Raw genomic sequence first — 19,720 nt, 5'->3', positions numbered from 1 at the left:
TTATGTATGTAGCAGGGTGTGTGTTGGGAGTGCGGTCAAGTCCCCGGGGAACACTCTAGCACTCAAGGGGTTACCGGATCCCATAATCTCCCTCAATTCTTTGTGTTTCAGCTCCTGGAGGGGAATTTCGCTCTCTTCTGCACATACACACTGGGATTTCGCAGAGACTTTCACAACATCCTGCTTGTTATAATGGTGAGGATCACACACAGGACACGGGACCGCTGACATGTCCCACGCCGGACACGGGGACGAATGCTTATTATCTGCTGATAATGTCTGTTTGTGATGATATTCAGGAAATGATCAGGACAGGGTTATACAGACCGCTACATAGACCTAATACAAGTACACATGAATCTGATTCATAATCACACACAGCACAAATCGCATGCACACAGCACAAGTTGTACACACACACACACATACACTGTTATACCGACCAAATACATGTATTTAATTCATAGTCACGGTCACAGCAGCACAGAGGATCCTTTGTTCTGCTCTGTGTCAGACTGGAATCTGTGACAAGAATCCCCTGCGCGCACACACACATTCACACACATTCACACTCACACACACGCACACACACACACACACACGCACACAGTGCACCGAGCAGCCTCCTCTTAAGCTCTTTACATCTGATATTCCTAAGAATAACACTCCCCCCCCCCCCCTTCTCTTTTACCTCTCACCCATATAGTTTCTGATGGTAGGACCCAATCCTACTGTGAGCACGACCCAGTCCTAACCCCTGGCCCCCAAAGATAGCTCGCCGCTCCCCCTCGCCCCCAGAGATAGCTCGCCGCTCCCCCTCGCCACCAGAGATAGCTCGCCGCTCCCCCTCGCCCCCAGAGATAGCTCGCCGCTCCCCCTCGCCCCCAAAGATAGCTCGCCGCTCCCCCTCGCCCCCTGAGAAAGCTCGCCGCTCCCCCTCGCCCCCAGAGATAGCTCGCCGCTCCCCCTCGCCCCCAGAGATAGCTCGCCGCTCCCCCTCGCCCCCAGAGATAGCTCCCCCTCGCCCCCAGAGATAGCTCCCCCTCGCCCCCAGAGATAGCTCCCCCTCGCCCCCAGAGATAGCTCGCCGCTCCCCCTCGCCCCCTGAGAAAGCTCGCCGCTCCCCCTCGCCCCCAGAGATAGCTCGCCGCTCCCCCTCGCCCCCAGAGATAGCTCGCCGCTCCCCCTCGCCCCCAGAGATAGCTCGCCGCTCCCCCTCGCCCCCAGAGATAGCTCGCCGCTCCCCCTCGCCCCCAGAGATAGCTCGCCGCTCCCCCTCGCCCCCAGAGATAGCTCCCCCTCGCCCCCAGAGATAGCTCCCCCTCGCCCCCAGAGATAGCTCGCCGCTCCCCCTCGCCCCCAGAGATAGCTCCCCCTCGCCCCCAGAGATAGCTCCCCCTCGCCCCCAGAGATAGCTCGCCGCTCCCCCTCGCCCCCAGAGATAGCTCGCCGCTCCCCCTCGCCCCCAGAGATAGCTCGCCGCTCCCCCTCGCCCCCAGAGATAGCTCGCCGCTCCCCCTCGCCCCCAGAGATAGCTCGCCGCTCCCCCTCGCCCCCAGAGATAGCTCGCCGCTCCCCCTCGCCCCCAGAGATAGCTCGCCACTCCCCCTCGCCCCCAGAGATAGCTCGCCGCTCCCCCTCGCCCCCAGAGATAGCTCCCCCTCGCCCCCAGAGATGGCTCGCCGCTCCCCCTCGCCCCCAGAGATAGCTCGCCGCTCCCCCTCGCCCCCAGAGATAGCTCGCCGCTCCCCCTCGCCCCCAGAGATAGCTCGCCGCTCCCCCTCGCCCCCAGAGATAGCTCGCCGCTCCCCCTCGCCCCCAGAGATAGCTCGCCGCTCCCCCTCGCCCCCAGAGATAGCTCGCCGCTCCCCCTCGCCCCCAGAGATAGCTCCCCCTCGCCCCCAGAGATAGCTCGCCGCTCCCCCTCGCCCCCAGAGATAGCTCGCCGCTCCCCCTCGCCCCCAGAGATAGCTCGCCGCTCCCCCTCGCCCCCAGAGATAGCTCGCCGCTCCCCCTCGCCCCCAGAGATAGCTCGCCGCTCCCCCTCGCCCCCAGAGATAGCTCGCCGCTCCCCCTCGCCCCCAGAGATAGCTCGCCGCTCCCCCTCGCCCCCAGAGATAGCTCGCCGCTCCCCCTCGCCCCCAGAGATAGCTCGCCGCTCCCCCTCGCCCCCAGAGATAGCTCCCCCTCGCCCCCAGAGATAGATCGCCGCTCCCCCTCGCCCCCAGAGATAGATCGCCGCTCCCCCTCGCCCCCAGAGATAGATCGCCGCTCCCCCTCGCCCCCAGAGATAGCTCGCCGCTCCCCCTCGCCCCCAGAGATAGCTCGCCGCTCCCCCTCGCCCCCAGAGATAGCTCGCCGCTCCCCCTCGCCCCCAGAGATAGCTCCCCCTCGCCCCCAGAGATAGCTCGCCGCTCCCCCTCGCCCCCAGAGATAGCTCGCCGCTCCCCCTCGCCCCCAGAGATAGCCCGCCGCTCCCCCTCGCCCCCAGAGATAGCTCGCCGCTCCCCCTCGCCCCCAGAGATAGCTCCCCCTCGCCCCCAGAGATAGCTCCCCCTCGCCCCCAGAGATAGCTCGCCGCTCCCCCCTCGCCCCCAGAGATAGCTCCCCCTCGCCCCCAGAGATAGCTCCCCCTCGCCCCCAGAGATAGCTCGCCGCTCCCCCTCGCCCCCAGAGATAGCTCGCCGCTCCCCCCTCGCCCCCAGAGATAGCTCGCCGCTCCCCCTCGCCCCCAGAGATAGCTCGCCGCTCCCCCTCGCCCCCAGAGATAGCTCGCCGCTCCCCCTCGCCCCCAGAGATAGCTCGCCGCTCCCCCTCGCCCCCAGAGATAGCTCGCCGCTCCCCCTCGCCCCCAGAGATAGCTCGCCGCTCCCCCTCGCCCCCAGAGATAGCTCGCCGCTCCCCCTCGCCCCCAGAGATAGCTCGCCGCTCCCCCTCGCCCCCAGAGATAGCTCGCCGCTCCCCCTCGCCCCCAGAGATAGCTCCCCCTCGCCCCCAGAGATAGATCGCCGCTCCCCCTCGCCCCCAGAGATAGCTCGCCGCTCCCCCTCGCCCCCAGAGATAGATCGCCGCTCCCCCTCGCCCCCAGAGATAGCTCGCCGCTCCCCCTCGCCCCCAGAGATAGCTCGCCGCTCCCCCTCGCCCCCAGAGATAGCTCGCCGCTCCCCCTCGCCCCCAGAGATAGCTCCCCCTCGCCCCCAGAGATAGCTCGCCGCTCCCCCTCGCCCCCAGAGATAGCTCGCCGCTCCCCCTCGCCCCCAGAGATAGCCCGCCGCTCCCCCTCGCCCCCAGAGATAGCTCGCCGCTCCCCCTCGCCCCCAGAGATAGCTCCCCCTCGCCCCCAGAGATAGCTCCCCCTCGCCCCCAGAGATAGCTCGCCGCTCCCCCTCGCCCCCAGAGATAGCTCCCCCTCGCCCCCAGAGATAGCTCCCCCTCGCCCCCAGAGATAGCTCCCCGCTCCCCCTCGCCCCCAGAGATAGCTCGCTGCTCCCCCTCGCCCCCAGAGATAGCTCGCCGCTCCCCCTCGCCCCCAGAGATAGCTCGCCGCTCCCCCTCGCCCCCAGAGATAGCTCGCCGCTCCCCCTCGCCCCCAGAGATAGCTCGCCGCTCCCCCTCGCCCCCAGAGATAGCTCGCCGCTCCCCCTCGCCCCCAGAGATAGCTCGCCGCTCCCCCTCGCCCCCAGAGATAGCTCCCCCTCGCCCCCAGAGATGGCTCGCCGCTCCCCCTCGCCCCCAGAGATAGCTCGCCGCTCCCCCTCGCCCCCAGAGATAGCTCGCCGCTCCCCCTCGCCCCCAGAGATAGCTCGCCGCTCCCCCTCGCCCCCAGAGATAGCTCGCCGCTCCCCCTCGCCCCCAGAGATAGCTCGCCGCTCCCCCTCGCCCCCAGAGATAGCTCGCCGCTCCCCCTCGCCCCCAGAGATAGCTCCCCCTCGCCCCCAGAGATAGCTCGCCGCTCCCCCTCGCCCCCAGAGATAGCTCGCCGCTCCCCCTCGCCCCCAGAGATAGCTCGCCGCTCCCCCTCGCCCCCAGAGATAGCTCGCCGCTCCCCCTCGCCCCCAGAGATAGCTCGCCGCTCCCCCTCGCCCCCAGAGATAGCTCGCCGCTCCCCCTCGCCCCCAGAGATAGCTCGCCGCTCCCCCTCGCCCCCAGAGATAGCTCGCCGCTCCCCCTCGCCCCCAGAGATAGCTCGCCGCTCCCCCTCGCCCCCAGAGATAGCTCCCCCTCGCCCCCAGAGATAGATCGCCGCTCCCCCTCGCCCCCAGAGATAGCTCGCCGCTCCCCCTCGCCCCCAGAGATAGATCGCCGCTCCCCCTCGCCCCCAGAGATAGCTCGCCGCTCCCCCTCGCCCCCAGAGATAGCTCGCCGCTCCCCCTCGCCCCCAGAGATAGCTCGCCGCTCCCCCTCGCCCCCAGAGATAGCTCCCCCTCGCCCCCAGAGATAGCTCGCCGCTCCCCCTCGCCCCCAGAGATAGCTCGCCGCTCCCCCTCGCCCCCAGAGATAGCCCGCCGCTCCCCCTCGCCCCCAGAGATAGCTCGCCGCTCCCCCTCGCCCCCAGAGATAGCTCGCCGCTCCCCCTCGCCCCCAGAGATAGCTCGCCGCTCCCCCTCGCCCCCAGAGATAGCCCGCCGCTCCCCCTCGCCCCCAGAGATAGCTCCCCCTCGCCCCCAGAGATAGCTCGCCGCTCCCCCTCGCCCCCAGAGATAGCCCGCCGCTCCCCCTCGCCCCCAGAGATAGCTCGCCGCTCCCCCTCGCCCCCAGAGATAGCTCCCCCTCGCCCCCAGAGATAGCTCGCCGCTCCCCCTCGCCCCCAGAGATAGCTCGCCGCTCCCCCTCGCCCCCAGAGATAGCTCGCCGCTCCCCCTCGCCCCCAGAGATAGCCCGCCGCTCCCCCTCGCCCCCAGAGATAGCTCCCCCTCGCCCCCAGAGATAGCTCGCCGCTCCCCCTCGCCCCCAGAGATAGCTCGCCGCTCCCCCTCGCCCCCAGAGATAGCTCGCCGCTCCCCCTCGCCCCCAGAGATAGCTCGCCGCTCCCCCTCGCCCCCAGAGATAGCTCCCCCTCGCCCCCAGAGATAGCTCGCCGCTCCCCCTCGCCCCCAGAGATAGCTCGCCGCTCCCCCTCGCCCCCAGAGATAGCTCCCCCTCGCCCCCAGAGATAGCTCGCCGCTCCCCCTCGCCCCCAGAGATAGCTCGCCGCTCCCCCTCGCCCCCAGAGATAGCTCGCCGCTCCCCCTCGCCCCCAGAGATAGCCCGCCGCTCAGTTATCAGAATGACTGTGTAAGTGGGAAAGACACCAGCTCACATAAGGCCCCTGTATTCCCCGTTATGCACTCACTACATGTGAGTGTGTGAGGGGCGGCACTTTACAGTAATACAAGGGTAGCAGCAGATATGAGGGGGGAGGTCGGGGGGTTTGTGATCTTCCTAAATATATGTAACTCAGGACAGGGTCTGGCAGGGGCATTAATTGTAGAATCCCTTCTTTTCCTCTCCATCTCCTCCTTCCTTTTTCTCCCTGTCTCCCATCTCTCTCTCTGTGTCTCTCTCTGTCTCTCTCTCTGTGTCTCTCTGTCTCTCTCTCTCTGTGTCTCTGTCTCTCTCTGTCTCTCTCTCTCTGTGTCTCTGTGTCTCTCTCTCTGTGTCTCTGTCTCTGTCTCTGTCTCTGTCTCTCTCTCTCTCTGTCTCTCTCTCTCTCTCTCTGTGTCTCTCTCTGTGTGTCTCTCTCTCTCTGTGTCTCTCTCTCTCTCTCTGTGTCTCTCTCTCTCTCTCTCTCTCTCTGTGTCTCTGTCTCTCTCTCTCTGTGTCTCTCTCTTTGTCTCTCTCTCTCTCTGTGTGTCTCTCTCTCTCTCTCGCTCTCTCTCTCTCTCTCTGTGTCTCTCTCTCTCTCTCTCTCTCTCTCTCTCTGTGTGTCTCTCTCTCTCTTTGTGTGTGTCTCTCTGTCTCTCTCTCTCTCTCTCTCTCTCTCTCTCTCTCTCTCTCTCTCTCTCTCTGTGTGTCTCACCCTCGCTGCTGCTCTCCCCCCAGCTCTCTGCCACTCTGACGGTCCCTTTCTGGCAGTGGTTCCTGACCCGATTTGGGAAGAAAACTGCCGTCTACTTTGGGATCTCGGTAAGTGAAAGTACAGGTCACATGACCCGTGCTGGCTGTGCCAAGGGTGGGACCACAGTATACTCCACACAAGGGAATGTGGGAAGGTCACACGGCCAGAGCCCTGGAATTACCATGGTGTAATGCTGTCACTGTAAGCTCCTACTGCCCTCTTGTGGCTGCCACAAAATCTGCACCCACCCTGTAAGCCCAGATCCACAGAAGGGTGCTAAACCCATTCATTTGAATGGGAGTAAAGGTGTGGTATTGCTTAGCACCCTTTTGTAGATCTGGGCCTATGCACTTTAATACTAAGGCACCTCTTATAACCTATTTTCCCCACTCCCTGCCTGTCCTGCAATAATATGGCCCCCACTGATAGACCTGTCTCCCTGATGATGTACCTTCTGCCCCCTGCAGTCTGTGGTCCCCTTCCTGGTCCTGGTGGTGTTGATAGAAAGTAACATCATCATTGCATACAGTGTAGCAGTGGCTGCCGGGGTTAGCGTGGCTGCTGCTTTCCTGCTGCCCTGGTGAGTGACCGTCCCTCAAGCCTGTGTCACCTGTAATGTCTCCTCCACCCAGTCTCCTATTACTGTGATCTGTACCCCCTTCTCTTTCCCACTGTCCTCGCCCAGGTCTCACTCCCCCCCAGCCCCTTACTTTTCCCCCCACTAAAGTCTCCGCCCCTTTCTAGTTCCTCTCTCCCCCCCCTCTTCCTGTTATTTGTTGCTCCCCCTTTCCAGTCTCTCTTCCCCACTCTCTGCCCCCCAGGTTACTCACTCCCCTCCCCCAAATTCATACACACTCTCTGCCACCCCTTGATTTGTTACTCCAGCTCCTCCTGTCTGGTTACTCACTGTCACCCTCAACCTGATCACTCACTCTCCCCCTCCACCCTCCCTCTCCCCCTTCCCCCTCCCTCTCCCTCTCTTCCCCCCCCCTCTCTCCCCCCCTCCTCCCCCTCCCAACCCAATATCTCACTCCTGTCTTCCAACATGCCTCTCACTCTTCCCCTCCACACCCCAATCCATCATCCCAACACAGTCTCTCTCCCCTCCTTGCTCATTCTCTCACTCCGCCCTATCTCTCCCCCTTCCCCCCGCAGGTCCATGCTCCCAGACGTTATTGATGACTTTGTGCTGAAGAATCCAGATTCCCGTGGACACGAGCCAATATTCTTCTCGTTCTATGTCTTCTTTACCAAGTTTGCCTCAGGAGTCTCACTGGGGATTTCCACACTCAGCCTGGAGTGAGTATATATGGAGGGGGCGGGGGGGAGTCAATATAGAGTGGGAGGGAGAGTGAGCATGGATGGCACAGGGAGAGGATAGTGAGTTAGTGGGAACAGGAGATCATAAAGGGGAGTTGGGGAAGGGACGCAGGTCCCAGGTTCGGGCACTCACCCTTTCCCCCTTCTTCCCTGCAGTTTTGCCGGGTATCAGGCTCGTGGCTGTTCCCAGCCAAAGCAGGTGGATTTGACTCTGAAGTTGCTGGTCTGTGCGGCCCCCGTGGTGCTGATATTGGTGGGCCTTTTCCTCTTCAAACTGTATCCGATTGACGAGGAGCGGAGGAAAGAGAACAAAAAAGCTCTGCAGCTCCTAAGGTGAGTCCCTATAGAGAGAATTGAATGCTTTTTCATGATTTATGACCCCTAAGGCCTCGTGTTATAGTTGTGGCGTCAGTGCACGCGCGCGAAACCTGCACGGGAGGCGTGGTTGTGACGTCAAGTGAGCGGTTCGCCCTCATTGGCTAAACTGCTCACATGACGCGGCCGTCGCGCAGCAAGACCAATTTCCAAAGTCTGTTCAAAAATCGCGCGCTTGAACGCGTTGATCGCGCGCACTGCATGTGCGCTCAGTGGAAAACATGCATTTGTTTTGGCGGCGCGCACCGCCTTTATAAACGAGGCCCAAGATTGTAGCTCGTATTCATTACTTTAAGAAATCACATCTTGTAAAACTTAAATGTGTTCCGCTTGTTTTGTAAGCTGAGCAAAGTTTAGGATCTGTTGTAGCCGATTAGCGAGTATCTTCATGAATATCTTGTGATTGGAAGTGGGCTGATCTGAAGTTCTTCGGGTATTTGTTGCTCCTTTGTTACGGGTTGGAATAACTATGGCATTACTCCATTGTTCTTGTTTGAGTGCAAGGATTTGCTTCTAGTGAAGTCGTTGCGTCATCTTCTTTGAAATGTTATCTTTGATGGACTTCTTCATCCTCACAGCTACATTTTCTTACATTTTCTCCATTATACGCTTGCGGATCATCTTGCACAGTTGTGAATATTCAGGTTTTTTTGTCCTGGCATCTTGGGGATTGCTTCACTTTATGTAGTTTCCTCAGTAACCGATTTTGTTCTGTTTATCGGTTTCAGTTCCTCTTCTGAACTGTCCCATTCTTTGTCAAAGTGACCCCATGCATTTCGAACAAGTGGAAACATTTTTCCAGTCCTAGGACTTCTCCGCTGTTATTCTTGAGGTCCTTTGTCGATTTTGCTTTTGTCTTCTTTTTAATCCGCTTTCTTTTTTCCCATCTTTGCATTGACATGTAGTTTTCAGTGAACCAATCGGTGACCACTTCTTATGTCAAAACGGATAAGTACGGAGTAGTCTTCAGTCACCAGTTTCTTGTTAGCTGGGATATAGTTGATTTCATTCTTGATCCTATTGAGTCTGTTGCATTTTCTATTTGGATACATGTTAAATTGTTAATTAAATGAGAGAAGTTTTCACATTCGGCAAATTTTACCAATCGATCTCCACGTTCATACTTGTTTCTGTGACCAGACTTACCCACTGATGCTTTGTCTTTCTGCTGGGCATCGATCATTGCATAGAAATCTCCCATAGTGATGAAGAGGTGACAATTTCCTTTAAGTTGCATGAAGAGAGAAGTGATCCCTCCAAGTACATAGGGGAAAACGCCCCATTTTGTATGCACTCTAACCCCTATAGTGGCTTTGTTCGATGGTAGAGGATTACACACTGTATGTATATATATCTTATATTTAGCTCCATCTATGTACATAGCGCTTCACAGCAGTAATAAACGTGACAATAATATAACACTGGAAAAAGGCACTTGAGACATAAAAGTAACATTAGGAAAAAGGAGTCCCTGCCCTGAAGAGCTTACAATCTAATTGGCAGGTAGGAGGAACGTACCGAGACAGTAGGAGGCGTTCTGGTAAGTGCGTCTGCAGGGGATCAGGGTTGTTGTATGAGGTGTATAGTATCGGCCACAGAGCTACTCGTATGCTTCGTTAAAGAGGTATGGTTTAAGATGGGTCTTAAAGGTGGAGAGAAAGGGTGCGCGTCGGATATTGAGAGGAAGTGCGTTACAGAGATGTGTGGGGCGGTGAATGAGAGTTTTTAGGCGGTAGGGGGCTTTAGTTACAGAAGGGGTAGACAGAAGACATTCTTGAGCAGAACGCAAGCGTCGGGACAGTAGATCGCAACAAATTAGAGCTGAGATGTAAGGAGGGGCAGAAGAGTGTAAAGCCTTAAAAGAGAGGAGGAGAATTGAGTGTGAGATGCAGGATTTGATGGGAAACCAGGAGAGGGATTTCAGCAGGAGAGACGCTGAGACAGATTTGGGAAAGTGATTTAAATTTAGTGTTTCTAGCAGCAGCGTTTAGGATAGATTTGAAGGCGAGACAGGTGGGAGGCAGGAAATCCGGACAGCAGAAGGTTACAATAGTTGAGCCGGGAGAGAATGAGGGCCTGTGTTAGAGTTTTAGTAGTAGAGTAACAGAGGAAAGGGCGTATCTTTGCATTGTTAAGGAGGAAAAAGCGACAGGTTTTAGCTACCTTTTGAATGTGAGGGAGGAGTTATATGTGACCCCCCTAGGCAGGGTGCTTGTGATACTGGGTGTTTGATGATGCTGCAAACAGTAATGTAGAAGGGGCAGTAGGGCCAGGCTTGGGAAGAAGTAGTAGGTGCTCCGTTTTTGACATGTTAAGTTTGAGTCGGCGGAGGGCCATCCAGGATGATATAGCGGAGACTTTCAGAGATTTTGGTCTGTACAGTAGGTGTAAGGTCGGGGGTTGAAAAGTAAATTTGTGTGTCGTCAGCATAGAGGTGATATTTGAACCACAAGAGATGTCACCTAGAGAGCGTGTGAAAAGAGAAGAGGTCCCAGGACAGACTCCTAGGGCAGGGGTGCGCAAACTGGGGGGAAGTGGCGGGGATTTTTTGGGGGGTGCGGTGGATACAGATGTCCCGCGCTCTTCCCCAAATCATTTTAAATGAAATGTTGGGAAGTGCGCGAGGCCTCTGTATTACACACTTACCTTCTCTCCGACGGCTTCGGGCGGCATCAAATAACGCCACGGAGTCATGTGACGCTGGATACTAGGTAGGGGAGGGCGCGAGCACTGGGGCTGAGCAGTCAGAGGTGCGTAGGGCCAAAACTTTGCGCAACGCTGCCCTAGGGTACGCCTACAGAGATTGACAGAGAAGATGGATGTGTTTGCAAACGAGACACTGAGAGTACGATGGGAGAGTTGAGTGGAAATCCAGGATAGATCTTTGTTACAGATAACAAGAGTATGGAGAATATGAAGAAGAGGGTGGTCCACAGCATAAAAGGCTGCAGAGATGTCGAGTAATATGAGCAGAGTGTAATGACCTCTGTCTTTGGCAGCATGGAGGTCATTAGTTATTTTAGTGAGGGCTGTTTCAGTGGAGTGAGCAGTGTGGAAGCCAGATAGAGCAGGCCTGCACAACTTGTACAGTGAGAAGGGCCGAACTGCTCCAAGGAAAAAAGATTTGGGCCGCACGGGTAAAATCATCATCATCATCATCGTCGTCATCTCTCCTCCAGCATCTCATCATCATCCTCATATCTCCCCCAAAACCCATTACCAACCATAAAAAGACTCCCCATCGATCTCTCATACCCCCATCTCTCCCCCTCACCCATACACATAATACTCCCCCTCCACATCAAACACGCAATACCCCCTGCCCCTCACATCACTCCCCCCTGCCCCTCACATCACTCTCCCCCCCCGCTCCTCACATCACTCTCCCCCCCTGCCCCTCACATCACTCTCCCCCCTGCCCCTCACATCACTCTCCCCCCTGCCCCTCACATCACTCTCCCCCCCTTGCCCCTCACATCACTCCCCCCCTGGCCCCTCACATCACTCTCCCCCCCCCCCTGCCCCTCACATCACTCTCCCCCCCTGCCCCTCACATCACTCTCCTCCCCCCCTGCCCCTCACATCACTCTCCCCCCCCTGCCCCTCACATCACTCTCCCCCCCCTGCCCCTCACATCACTCTCCCTGCCCCTCACATCACTCTCCCCCCCCCCTGCCCCTCACATCACTCTCCCCCCCTGGCCCTCACATCACTCTCCGCCCCCCTGCCCCTCACATCACTCTCCCCTCACAGCCCTTATCAGCAGCCCCCCTAGCCCATTCCATTTCAGCAGCCCCCCCATGTCATGCCCCACATGAATGAAGAACCTTTTCCCCCCTCCCCCCCCCATGCTTACCTGATGATGGTGATGACGACGGCGGTGGTGGTGGCAACAGAGATGGCGGCAGGGTGAAGCGTGAGGGAGGCGCGCTCTAGCAGCAGACCCGGTAGTTAGGGGGGTTAGGGGAGAGCGCGCAGTCACACAGACACTGCTAGAGTGCGTAGCAGGCTGAGGGGGGGGGTTAGGGGAGAGCGCGCAGTCACACAGACACTGCTGGAGCTCGCTCCTACTTAATGCTGGAGCGCGCTCCTACTTAATGCTGGAGCGCGCTCCTTCTTTCCATACCAGGGAAGGTGGGTGAAAGGGGGGGTTGAAGGGGGTCCGTCGCAGGCCGTATGTTGTGCAGGCCTTTTGTTGAGTGTCTAAGAGAGAATAGGTGGTGAGAAAATGGAGCAAGCGAGAGAACATTTTCAAACCCATCTACTATGTAAGTTTAGAGGCAAAACACAGGAGGGAGACAGGACAATAGTTAGAGACAGGGTCACGCTCGCTGTTTTTGAGTAATGGTATAACTGTTGCGTGTTTGAAGGACAAGGGAAAGGTACAAGAGCAGAGGGAGGAGTTGAAAATATGTATGAGTGTAGGGATTAGAGTAGGAAGGAGCAAGGTTTGAGGAGATGGGAGGGAATGGGGTCGAACGGGCAAGTGGTAGAGGGAGAAGAGAAGATCAGAAGTGGCACGTCCTCCTCCACAAAGGCAGGAGAAAAGCTAGGAAGAGGTGTACAATATGAGGAGTCAGAGGAGACGTTTTGCCAAATGGAATTCACCTTTGTCTTGAAATAGGATTCCATGATTTGTAAAAACGGAGCACAGCAAGCAGGAAAAACGAACAAAAAGTGGGGGCTATGATGCAAAAATCAGTTAAAAATCATTTATTGAAGAAGTGTACACATGGTCTATGCAGGAAAAATCACCTCTAATGCGTTTCGTGCAATGGCGCTTTGTCAAGTTTTTGACAAAGCGCCTTTCCGCAAAACGCGTTAAAGTGTTTTTTTCCTGCATAGACCATGTGTACACTTCTTCAATAAATGATTTTTAACTGATTTTTGCATCATAGCCCCCACTTTTTGTTCGTTTTTCCTGCTTGCTGTGCTCCGTTTTTACAACCCGTGGAATCCTGCTTGATACTTGTACATGAGTCACGCTCTGTATCCGGAATAGCACCGTAATCGGGAGTTATTTCAATCTTGTTTCACTGTCACATTTGTACCCAGGCAGTGTACTAAGCTAGGGAGTGTATCCATTTAAACAGTTGAGTTAGTGGGAGCTGTATCAACACAGGATCCTATTTCTCTCTGCTGCAGAGGATTGATACGTACCACACTACCCGATCTATGAGCTACAATTATACATTGTGACATAATTTCTCACAGGTGCTACCTTATTTGATACACGGACAAACATACTAATTTGGCTTAGCACAGTACCATTTATTCTATTTGAGACTTGGAAGCACTGTTACTTGGGACTTTGTTCTATTTTTGCTTACCTTTGTCTTGAAATAGTCAGCAAAGTCCCGAGGTGAAACGGAGGAAGAAAAACAGGTAACAGATGATGGTCAAAGACTGAGAAGAGTCTGCATGGGTTAGACCAGCGGTGCGCAATCTTTCCAGTGTGCGCCCCCCTTCCTGTTTCCGTCCCTGCTCGCGCCCCCCCCCCTTTACCTCCTCTCCGGCGTCAAATGACGCTGCGAGGTCACGTTGCCATGCCAACGTGACGTCACATGACCCTGCAGCGTCATTTGACGGCGCGTTGCCATGGCGACACCTCACCGAAGAGGCCTCACGCGATCTCCCGGCATTAATTTAAATGCCTTGGGAGAAGAGCTCGGGGCCTCTGCAACTGCCGCCCCCCCCCCCAGTTTGCGCACCGCTGGGTTAGACTTGTGAGTATCGACTACTGAAGAAAAGTAGGGTTGTTTAGTCTGGGAGAGGGCAGAGTTGAAACAGGACAGGCTACATTTGTAGTGAAGGAAGTGTGTGACCGTATGAGATTTCCTCCAGGGGTATTCAGATGAGTGAGTGCAGGAGTGGGGTGTGCGTGTGTGGCTGTCTAGTCTGGGTCTGGGGTTAGAAGGGCGAGAACGGCAGAGACAAAGAGGGACACGTAGATCGAGAAGGATAGGGCAGAGTTGTCGTTCATGACCAGGTTGACGGAGTCTGTAGCGGAGCAGAGAGAGGAGAGGCAGGAGCTCAAAGTGGAGTCAAGAGCGGGTAGGTTAATAGAGCGCAGGTCTCTGCAAAAACAAGGGGTGGGTGGAGAAGGGGAGAAGTGAGGGAGCGAAAACTATATGTTGATGGTCAGAGAGGAAAGGGTGACATGACATTTGGCCCAATGAGGACATGTCTACAGAGGCAATAAAGTGAATCCCGTCATTTGGATATAACAAAATGTCCCCTGAATAGTCAGTAATGTGAAAAAGAGTTCAAAATAAAACTTTACATTTTAACAAGATATAAAAAAATAAGGGATCTAGAGTGCAATGAATAAAGGGTCCAATTCAAGAGGCGGCCAAAAAGTAAACTGCATGCACTGTGCTAGTTTAAGCCAATTGCAACAAATGGTTACACTGTGATAGTTACAAAGCATGAACAAAGCTGCTATATGAACTATGTAACAAACCTGTTGCATTGGCCAGTGTATACATAGCACAGAGAGTGCAGCTTATCTTTGGCTGCCTCCTGGATATTATTGCTTTAACTTACTGCACTAACCGTTATAAAGGCTCAGAGCCCTTTGTCTTTCCTGGAATTCACTTATTAGAACAAATAAATAAATGGGACCACACCTTGTTACATGGAAGAAAAAGGCCACAGCTTTATTTTAACAACCTTTGTTAAAATCCCTAAAACTGCAGCCCCTAAATGTAAAATAACAGGCGACAGAGAAGCCCAATGCTACATTCAATGTGACAAAAATACACAGTAAAATACGTATATATTCTCTTGAAAAAGGTTAATTTAGTTGAACCCTTTGGCCAAAGCATCGAAAGCCTGCAAGCCACGTCAAGGCAGACCCAGTGTCTAAATGTAAAATGACTATGAGAGATCGCCGGCCAGACGTACAGGCTGACCTCCCCCCTCCAGCCCACAGATGCTTAAACACTTGGGGGAGATCACCCGCCAGACGTACAGGCTGACCTCCCTTCCTCGGCCCACTGCCAGTGTACTCGTAGTGTAGGTTTGGGCCCATCCTCACAGTTGGATGACCTACAGCCTGCTGAGCAGTTGTTGGGATTATCCCCAGAACCGACCACCAGGTCAGCGCCCGGTTCTTGGGACGTTGTATGCATTCCCGCACTGGATGGCGCTGCAGCTCCGCCACCCGGAGTCCCCATACGGGAGACCTCGGTAATCCCTGGGGACGACCCGCCCACCCTGGGCTGTGACCTTATAAAGCCAGCCCCCTACCACCCTCCCTCTCCCACCACCATTTGGTTCCCTGCCCGCTGGCAAGGTAGGGGTGGCTGAAGGTGGCAAATGGCTTATCTCCAGGCCGTGTGCAGCCCTTATGGTGGCTACTGTCCCAAGATGGGCCTCGCTATCTCATATATAGCAGCTTTGTAACTATCACTATGTAACCATTTGTTGCAATTCACTTCAGCGTGTAACTAGCACGGTGCGTTTGGCCGCCTCTTGAATAGGAGCCTTTATTCATTGGACTATAGTTCCCAAATTTTATTCTATATCTTGCAAATATTGAAAGTTTTATTTGTAACTCTTTTTCACATTTACAGACTATTCAGGGGACATATTTTGTTATATCCAAATGAAGGGACTCACTTGTAATGCCTCTATTGACATGCACTCATTGGGCCAAATGTGATAAAGTGTGTAATCCTCTACCAACGGCCAAATCTCACTATAGGTTTAGAGTGCGTACAAATGGGGCTTTCTTTCCCTCTGTCTTTGGAGGGGGTCACTTTTTCTCTTTTGGTGCAATACTATTTTCCCCCTAGTTCCCCCATGTATAAATGTGTTCTCTTTGTTTCATTTGTTAAGTTGGTTGATGTCACGGTAGAAGTATTCTACTTCATTGTCTGCCTGAATTGATGTTGGGCCATACATTTGAATAATTTGAAGTCTGTATCTTTTTATAAATTGGATGAGGATAACGGCTGCTCTTTCTGATGAGTTTTCATACTCCTGTCTGTTTTTGTTGTTTTTTTTAAATTAATAAATCCTACTCCACTGATCCATTTTTTTTGTACCTATGTAATAAAGTAGGTGTCCACTTTTGAACTCAATGAGGCCTTCATCTTTTCTAACTTCATTATCCCATTCAATTATTTCAAGTTCGTCTTCCAGGTCTTGCAGTGCTGCTTCACTGCAGACAGTCCGACAGTTATATGTGGCCAGATTAAGGTTTGAATGACGACTTTTGTTTAATGTCCGGTGATTCTTAGAAGTCTCGGCTTTCATTGTCTTGTTCCTGATCATTGTCTCCAGAGAGTGAGGGCCATTGCTTTTCTGTGTATTACATAATTGGGGGTTGAGGCCTTACTTGCCATGCGGGCCTCATTTGCATGTTGGCAACTACCTTTCCCACTTTAGTGTATATCATTCAAGCTTTCATAGTATTGTTAAACCTGACAGAACAAGTGCCACTATGCCACTATACATCTTCTTGAACAAGGAAAAAAATATATAAAAAGAAAAAGTGCTAATTGACCTATATAGAGAGGTGTGTAAAAGAAAATGCTTAAACTGCAGATTGAAATATTTGCCACTGTAATGAATGTGCAATCTATCGCCTAAAGGGAGTTTATGTGCATAAAAAAAACTAAATGTATCATCCACATACACATTCAAAACAATGCAACATAAAACATACACATGATGAAGTGAGCAGGCACAATACCCATCGTATTGTCACACCGCCTGTATTTGCAAAGTTATTTGGAGGAAAGATATGAAGTCCAAACTTGGTCGGCTCAAGGGGAAAGTCCACATAAATGGTGAAGTTCTCCGGGTCCTTGTGCTGGTCCTTCCCCCAGATAGTCCGGCCCGGTAAGGGGGCTCCTTAACAAAATCTGAAAGAGAAGGAGCGCAAGGGGATCCGATAGTGAAGTACAATTTATTACACATGGATAAAAATCAGACTCCTTGGTTAACCGCTGGGACCCCTCCTATGTTATCACGTGGCAGCGAGTGTAATACTTACCTTTTATCCACTCTGTGTATAATAAGCTGTACTTCCCTATTTGATCCCTCGCGCTCTTCCTGTTTTATATTTTTCGTCTTGGACACCTGTTGCTGCCGTCCTGTCACTTTCAGACAGTAGGATAAGGGTTTGTGGGTAGGATATTTACAGACACCGATCGCTATATATATATTACATCTCTCATTTTATGTCCCCGCAGAGACAGTGACACTGACTCGGAGTCTGACTCGCTGGAGCTGGCCAGCCACGTATAACCTCTGTGGAGCGATCTGCTGCTATCTACTTGCGGGGAACAGTGCAGCAGGAATGCCAAGTCTGGGCTATAGAGACTGCTCATCCAGGGGTGACAGGTACCAGGAGAGGGTCCCACAGACTACGACGCCTGCCCATCCTGGTACAGCCAAGACCCCCCTGCATTGCACTGTCCCCTTCGTCTGTGGTGTCCCCTGCTGACCCTTTCTAGGGACACGTGATGCTCTTAGTGTCTGTGACACTGAATGTTGCAGAATCTGCTGCAGCCGTACTGAGTGACTATTGCACTAACATAGGGCAAATTAATGAATAATTTAAATGTCTTGTAAATGTACAGAATTGTGTCATTGTACTGTATATAAGGACTTCATTCAACTATTTTGGGGGACTTAAGTTTAATAATATTAATAATAACATATAAAAACTTCTCTGTCCTGTTTTTTGTATTTTATATTTGATGTGTTACGCATCATTAATTTGAACTAAACATGAAACAGTATGGTGTACATAACATTGATAAATAAAACGCGGGACGTCCAAGTAAAACTGATCTATAAAACGTGGGGCATCACTGTGTACAAAATATTGATATAGAAAGTGTATGTGTATGAGTGGTCGGCTTGCGCGCCCTGCTCACTGTGTGTTCTGTGCCCTGTATGGCTCGAAGACTGGGATGGGAAACTCTCCAGTCCTCAAGGGCCACCAACAGGTCAGGGTTTAAGGATATCCCTGCTTCAGCACAGGTGTCTGTGGAAGACTGAACCACCTATGCTGAAGCAGGGATAACCTCAAAACCTCACCTGTTGGTGGCCCTTGAGGACTTGAGTTGCCTGCTCCAAACCGTGAACATTGAAAGAGAAGAACATCCAAACACAGTGTAGTCTGGGGAGCTGCATGTTGTGGGTCACTCGAGGCTGGATAAAGGCGGAGAGTCGGGAGTAGTGACCCCATCTTTAGGAGGCCTTAATCCTGCAGTTAATCGGACTTCAGTCTGTCCTATTTACCGGTCATTTGACACAAATACAGGAAACGGTCAATTTCCCCAGACCTGTCAGCAGCACTGCCCTGACTTATAATAACATGAAATATAACCACCTAGGGCTACGATTAGACCAGCTCCGGCTGGGCGTGCGCGCGATCCGGTGATGTCATGAATGCGATCCGGCAAAGTAGCATGTGAACTGCAGGCAGGAGGCAGCCGGAGGAGGTAGGGAGGCATGTCCATGAGCGGTTCACCCTCATTGGCTGAACAGCTTACGTGACGCGACCGTTGCCTGCTCAGAACAAAATCCCAGGTCTGTTCTCCTGTATGCCGCCCTGCAGTTCCAGTTTGTTATTGAGTCGCGCGGTCTTCAGTTTTCTGTATAATCGCTGCCTTAAAGTAGGAGGACAGTTACTATGAGTGTGCAAGAAAATGTGTAGTGACACGTGCTAGCAGGTTCAGTGATGCCAAGGAAGTTTGGACAATATGGCTGGTTAAGTAAGGCTGCGGCCAGGCAGGGAGCGGGCGCGCTGCTTCTCGTGCGCTGCACCCTGCTCGGCCGGCGATTTGTGGCCAGAATAAGTGTACCTCACACAAAAGTACACTTTTTCTGCTCACATTACGATGTGCCCTTCTACAGCAGCAACACTTCTCTCAGGTGTTATTATCCCCCCCCCTCTATTTTAAATTAATTGTTCTATTAAAGATTGTGTTTTTACAAATGTATCATAATCCTGGCAATTACTACCTTGGGGTATTTATACATTATTATCTTTAAGAGCACCACAGTATCCTGTTTGCACTACTGCAAGTTACTACTTTACTATACAGTGTGGGACATTTAGTGCATGCAATTTGGGGTCTGATACTTTGCCTCCCTCTTTGAAGCAGAGTTCATCAGTTTTCATCTTCCACTGAACCCTCTCCCCTGGTGCACTTACCACACATCCCTACAACATAGGAGTGCTGGGATTACTGTACATCGCTTTGCTGGTTAATTCTCAATGTATTTGTATATACAAATATATACAATAGTAGTGATTTCCCCATAACCTACTGATCATTTGTCATAACAGACTTAGATTTTCAAGCTGCTGTAATTAATTGCAGGTTCCGAGCTTTAACCAATGGGAGACACGCAGTGAGTGCAGCACTACTTGGCTCTCACAGTAATGAGTACACCTAGCTACAGCTGATTCTAATAGGAACAGGTGTTGGCTATGCCTCTACAATGTTAATATAATTCACATTATAATAAACCCTACAGAAACATCACGAAATCAACCCTAAATCCACGCCACCTTATCACACATAGGATCGCCCATCCCGTTCTTGGCCCCGCCCCCAGAGTGGCCGCTCTATGACCATCTTTGGTAACAGACTGAGAGGCAGTAGCCTGCTGACGTCACCCCAGCTAACACAAGCGAAACTCGCCCACTGCAGCAATGTCTCCATGACAGTTACAGGCAGTTCCGGTGCCATAAGAGCGGCTGCAATCGGCCATTTTTAGTTTGGGCAAGAGCCCGTCTATCTCTAAAGGTTGAAAACATACGCATGGATACTAATTCCCTGGAGGGCGGAAGGAGAATTTGCCATGGGCTGCCCACGGCCTTTCTGTTACGTGTTATGGATACTGTCAGGATAAAACATGGCCGCCGGGCACGCAGAAGCATTCTGACGCGAGGGGCGTGGTTCAGTCTAACCCCCTATCCCTTTACCCGTGGCCTATGAGGGACACGTTCAAAGCGTT

General features: G+C 53.6%; 1 protein-coding gene across 2 annotated transcripts in view; it reads left to right on the top strand.

Moving 5' to 3' along the window:
• Positions 1-18,694, top strand: part of MFSD2A (MFSD2 lysolipid transporter A, lysophospholipid) — a 28,095-nt gene extending 9,401 nt beyond the window's left edge. For both annotated transcript variants that reach the window (XM_075604461.1, XM_075604462.1), the window contains 6 exons: positions 112-195; positions 6,022-6,105; positions 6,505-6,617; positions 7,193-7,336; positions 7,514-7,690; positions 16,936-18,694. In XM_075604461.1, coding sequence (XP_075460576.1) covers positions 112-195; positions 6,022-6,105; positions 6,505-6,617; positions 7,193-7,336; positions 7,514-7,690; positions 16,936-16,990 — 657 coding nt within the window. In that variant the 3' untranslated portion in view covers positions 16,991-18,694. The remainder of the gene's footprint in view (positions 1-111; positions 196-6,021; positions 6,106-6,504; positions 6,618-7,192; positions 7,337-7,513; positions 7,691-16,935) is intronic.
• Positions 18,695-19,720: the final 1,026 nt, after the last annotated feature.

This window comes from Ascaphus truei, chromosome 6 (genome assembly GCF_040206685.1).
Source record: "Ascaphus truei isolate aAscTru1 chromosome 6, aAscTru1.hap1, whole genome shotgun sequence".
Lineage (NCBI taxonomy): Eukaryota > Metazoa > Chordata > Amphibia > Anura > Ascaphidae > Ascaphus > Ascaphus truei.
The sequence above is the reverse complement of the archived record's forward strand: the minus strand, read 5'-3'. Positions and strand labels throughout refer to the sequence as shown.